The sequence below is a fragment of the Cebus imitator genome, unplaced genomic scaffold, assembly GCF_001604975.1.
Source record: "Cebus imitator isolate Cc_AM_T3 unplaced genomic scaffold, Cebus_imitator-1.0 Scaffold524, whole genome shotgun sequence".
NCBI lineage: Eukaryota > Metazoa > Chordata > Mammalia > Primates > Cebidae > Cebus > Cebus imitator.
The window spans coordinates 235,123-240,370 of NW_016107839.1; the positions used below are offsets into that span (position 1 = coordinate 235,123).

The following is a 5,248-nucleotide window of genomic DNA, read 5'->3' on the forward strand; positions in this document are numbered from 1 at the left end:
GACCTCTTGATCTGCTCGCCTCGGCCTCCCAAAGTGTTGGGATTACAGGCGTGAGCTACTGCGCCTGGCCCATTACTTCATCTTAACTCCAGCACATCTACAAAGGCCATGTTCCCAAATGAGCTCCCAATCATGGGTTCCAGGGGTCCGGATGGGAACACATGGCCTCTGGGGGACTCCGCATGGCCTGGGAGACCCCTGGGAGCTTCTGTTGAGCCAGCACTGCCTGCAGAAGCATCCCTGAGCATCCACTCCAGCCAGACGGCAGGAGGCCCATCCTCAGGGGCTCCACGCACAGCGAGAGCTGACAGTACATGCGCGGGTGAGAGACCCGCAGGCACCAAGACGACAGCGGGTGCTGGGAGGAAAGGGCAGCCGTGCCAGCGCGGGCACCGGCAGGTGGTGCTTCGGGTCCTGAGGTGGGGAAGGGAGTGCGGTGAATTCTGCGGGGCAGGGCATCCAGGGCGAGTGCACGGCAGCGCAGAAGCCTACGGGGTGAACTGCCCGGCCCAGAAGCAGCAGAGACTCCGGAAGAAGGCAGGGATGAGTGCCCATGCTGAGGCCCACCTGGCTTCACTCACACCCCTCCTGGCGTCAGAGTAGACGACACAGGCGGCTCTGTAGCCCTGTCCCGACCCCCAGGAGAGGCAAGAACCCGGCTGTGCTGAGCTGTGGGGCCGGAGAAGTCAGAAGCCAGGCGGGCCAGGAGGACACTGCATGGCCACGGCCAGGACCGAGGGCTGCTGTGGGAACTGCCGGTGTCACCCTCCCGCCCACGTCACCCTCCCGCCCGCACTGCTGGGGCTCCCAGGCTGGCAGGACTCACCTGACATCTCTTCCTCGCCGACCGGCGCGGGCTGAAGCCTGCAGCCGCCTGGAAGAAAACAATGACAGTCAGGGAACCCCAGGGTCGCCCTGAGCAGGGCGTTAACCACCCACCATGGCTGGAGAGCCCCCCATCGTGCCCTGTAGTCTGGGCACAGCAGTGGGCTGCGCGGGTGCCACAGGCCTGACCTGACCCGATGTGTCGCCCCACAGGTTCCCTCCACCCGCCTCAAGTGTGCACCATCCTTGCTGGCAAAAGGGGAAGGGCTGGCTGCAGCCCTCCCACCCACTGCCCCAGCCAGGATCCCCTCCCCTGCAGTCCTAGGCCCCCACATGCCCCAAATCCCGGCTTCAGCCCACAAGGGATCGGCGCTACAAGGCCTGACTTCCCAGCGAGTAACAGAACCAGGTGCCAGCTCACTGCTGTGTGACCTTAGGCCAGTCACACCACCTGTCTGGGCTACGGTTTTCACCCCGTGAACGTTGCAGGGCCTAGGACCCCATCACATCCAAGTGGCACCATGGCCTTTCTGAAAGGGAACCCCACAAGCTCACGCACCAGAGCAGCCTGACCCCAGCCTGCCAGCCACGCACGACAGAGTGATCTAGCTGCTTCCATGGTCCTGGTGGCGGACCTGCCAGTGGGAGGTAGGCCAGGCCAGCATGGAAATACCCAGTGCCCGTCGGGCATCACAGCCCATCAGGGTTGGAACCATCCCAGATCCTGGCAGTGAGCAGGCCCGAGGGGGCAGGGAGCAGATCCTGGTGGGGGCAGGGAGCAGATCCTGGCGGGCACAGGCAGGTGAGAAGGTTTGGAGGAACTAAGGCCTCCGCACACAACCCATCTGGGGAGGTGTCACGGGGCGGGGGGGGTGCCCCAGGCTCTTGGGACAGGACATTCTGTCCTCTGTCTGCCTCCCACCTCTCACTCCCTCCTTTCTGCCTTCCTGCCCCTCAGGGGAAAGAGCTGAGCCCTGAGCACCAAACACCAAGGAGGACCAGCCGCTGCCCCCATCACTGGGCACGCCCCTGTAGCTCCCACCTCCTCCCTCCACACTGTGGCTCCGGTCCCATCAGGGACCCTCCAGCCCACCTCGGTCCCAGCCCCAGGCACGAGGTACCCCACTGCAGGTCTGGAGGGCTCCTGGTCAGCCACGCATTCTGTCGGCTGCCCCAGCTTCCCACGCAGAGCCCTGCCTGCTGCACGCCCTCCCCCGCGGGCTAGGGGCTCAGGGCAGGCCTGTGTGGGGGTTGAGCGGCACCCTCCTGGTCATCGGCAGACTCTGCCAGGTGGACACACAGGTCCTGCTCCACGTTCTGCAAACTCGGCTCCAGTCCTCACTGTGCTGTGACCAGCTGGCATCAGCCCTTTCGGGTCCCCTGTTGCCACTTGTGTGGGACACTAAATGGCAGGGTCCCTCCTTCAGGTCGGTGGCCTGTGGGCTACACCTGGTGTCCACGCATCAGGCCCAGGCACTCCCGGAACCATCGGGACTCCAGAAGCAGGCAAGGAGGCAGCAGCTGGGGGCCCTGGCTACCAGGAACCAGTGGAGGCCTCTGACCACGTGGCTCAGCAGCCCCTGCGCTCCGCCACCCGGCCCTGTACAGACCTCGCCCCACCAGGGAACCTGGCCACCAAGGCACACACCAGTCAACAGACACCCGCTTGGTTTCAGGCTGTTTATTTTCCCATCAGAGCTGTTTCCTGGCCAGAGAGACAGAGGGGACAGAAAGGCAGTGAGGGCACCCGTGGAGATCTCCACAGGCCGGCGTGGGGGTGAGCCAAGGCCTGAGTCCAGGAAAGCTCACTCCGCAGCTCAACACGGAAGGCAGCCCCTGGGGTCCCCGCTGGAGGCAGTGTGTCCTTAAAATCCACGGAAAGGCTTGCGCCAAGGAGGTCGAGGAGAGGCGCCCCACGCCGGGAGCACGAAGGTCCGGAGGCAGGAGGGCAGCGCCTACGTATCGGGGTCCAGCAGGAGGCACTGCTCCTCCAGCACGCCGCGGTACACCTGGAAGCGGTGGTTGAGGTCCGGCCGCGCGTGGATGCGGAAGCGGGTGCCCAGGGCGCCGTCGGGCGAGGGCGCGCCATAGAAGACGCGCAGGATGCGTGAGTGCACCAGGGCCATGGCGCACATGGCGCAGGGCTCGCGGGTCACATACAGGTCGTAGCCGGTGCACACATAGGGGAGGCCGTCCTCGTTTGTGTCCAGTTTGCGCACGGCGCCTGCGCGGACGCCGTAGGGGGCGGTGGCCGGAGCGAAGGAGCAGGCGGGGAAGGGCGCTAAGTCGTAGGTGCCGCGGCCCTGGCCGCGCGCCACGAGGTCCACGCACACCATGATGGCGTGCAGGAGGGGGCTGGCGGTGCTGCTGCAGTCGTGGGCGGTGGCCAGCACGTGGTCCGAGGCCGGGTCCACCACCACGGCCCCCACAGCCCGCAGGCCCCGTGCCGCCGCCCACCGGGCCGCCCGCACCGCCCGCTCCATGTGGCTCTGCATGGCGGCGCGCTCCTGCGTGGAGAAGAGCCGCCCGGCCAGGGCGCTGGTCACCTGCTTGTCCTCGTGGAAGGACGTGGGCCAGTGGGCGCGGGCCTCCTCGAACTGGCTCCTGGTCAGAGGCGGCCGGGCGGGCACGGGCACCAGGAAGGGCTGCCCCAGGCCACGGGGGTCCACGGCCGGCCGTGGGAGGAGCTCGGCCAGCGAGCGTGGGCCGGAGGCCGGCCCGGCCAGACAGAGCAGCATCTCCAGGGCGTGGGGGCTGCTGGCGTCGCGGCTGGGCCGCACCCGCTTGAGGTGAGGCTGGGCCGGGAGTGGGTGCAGGGCCGACACCTCCTTCAGGAGGCGAGAGGTCTGGCGCTTGTCCAGGATGGGCGCGGCGTAGGCCAGCACCAGCTCCACGTCCCCCGCCTGCTGCTCAGACAGAACTGGGAGGGCCTGCCACGGTGTGGGCTCAGGCTCCGGGCTCCCGGCCTCCGTGCGCTGGGGCTGCTCCAGGAGGCCCGGGGCGGGCTCCATCCTCAGCCAGGCTGACTGTGGGAGAGAGACGGGAGTAGGGGATCATCCGGCGGCTGCGGGCGACTGGGGGCGCCAGGGAGTCCGTCCCGGGAGGCTGTGACTCCGCAAGGTGGGGCGTGAAGAGGCCACTCCCAGGGCTACGGCCCAGGTCACCGCATCAGGGCTAAGCTCACTCATGTCCTGCTAACCCCTGCTTTGCACAGAGTTTAAACGGCCTAGGTTTTCAAAAGCGAAGACATTATTCACCGACGATAAGACAAGTCTTTTTTTTTTTTTTTTTTTTTTTTTTTTGAGACGGGGTCTCCCAGTCACCCAGGCTAGAGTGCAGTGGCATGATCTCGGCTCACTGCAACCTTTACCTCCTGGGTTCAAGCAATTCTTATGCCTCCACCTCCCGAGTAGCTGGGATTACAGGCACGCGCCACCACGCCCGGCTAATTTTTTTGTATTTTTAGTAGAGATGGGGTTTCACCACACAGTTCAGGCTGATCTCCAACTCCTGAAGTCACATGATCCACATGGGATTACAGGTGTGAGTCACTGCACCCAGCCAAGACTGGTCATTTTCAAGGGTACAATTAATGGCTAGGTGTGGCAGCTCACACCTGTAATCCCAGCACTATGGGAGGCTGAGGTGGGAGGATCACTTAAGCCCAGGAGTACATGACCAGCCTGGGCAACATAGCAAGACCCCATCTCTACTAAAAATCAAAAAATTAGCTGGGTACGGTGGTGCACAGCGCTGGCTCTCAGGTCTCACCTACTCAAGAAGCTGAAACGGAAAATCACTCACGCCTGGATATTCAAGGCTCCGGTAAGCTACAGTCGTGCCACTGCACTCCAGCCTGGGTGACGGAGCGAAATGCTGTCTCAAAAAAAAATGCTGATCGTGGTGGCTCACTTCTGTAATGCCAACACTTTGGGAGGCTGAGGCAGGCGGATCACAAGGTCAGTCAGGAGATGGAGACCACCCTGGCTAACAAAGGGAAACCCTGTTTCTACTAAAAAATACAAAAAAAATTTAGCCAAGCATGGTGGCAGGCGCCTGTAGTCCCAGCTGCTCGGGAGGCTGAGGCAGGAGAATCGCTTGAACCTGGGTAGCAGAGGTTGCAGTGAGCCGAGATCACACCACTACCCTCCAGCCTGGGTGACAGAGCGAGACTTTGTCTGAAAAACAAAAAACAAAAAACAAAAACAAAAACCCTCAAAAGGGCCGGGCGCGGTGGCTCAAGCCTGTAATCCCAACACTTCGGAAGGCCGAGGCAGGTGGATCACAAGGTCAAGAGATCGAGACCAGCCTGGTCAACGTGGTGAAACCCCGTCTCTACTAAAACTACAAAAAATTAGCTGGGCATGGTGGCACGTGCCTGTAATCCCAGCTACTCAGGAGGCTGAGGCAGGAGAATTGCCTG

The 5,248-nt window shown here is 63.3% G+C and overlaps 2 protein-coding genes across 2 annotated transcripts in view; both read right to left on the reverse strand.

Moving 5' to 3' along the window:
• The window catches only part of SCAMP4 (secretory carrier membrane protein 4), a 20,941-nt gene that overhangs the window by 9,959 nt on the left and 5,734 nt on the right, over window positions 1–5,248 (reverse strand). The window contains exon 2 of the mRNA XM_017514514.2: window positions 827–874. Within this exon, the coding sequence (XP_017370003.1) occupies window positions 827–833 (7 nt within the window). The 5' untranslated portion in view covers window positions 834–874. The remainder of the gene's footprint in view (window positions 1–826; window positions 875–5,248) is intronic.
• On the reverse strand, window positions 2,491–4,101 carry ADAT3 (adenosine deaminase tRNA specific 3). Its single transcript, XM_017514513.2, has one exon. The coding sequence runs from the start codon at window positions 3,834–3,836 to the stop codon at window positions 2,781–2,783; it is 1,056 nt and encodes a 351-aa protein (XP_017370002.1). The 5' UTR covers window positions 3,837–4,101; the 3' UTR covers window positions 2,491–2,780.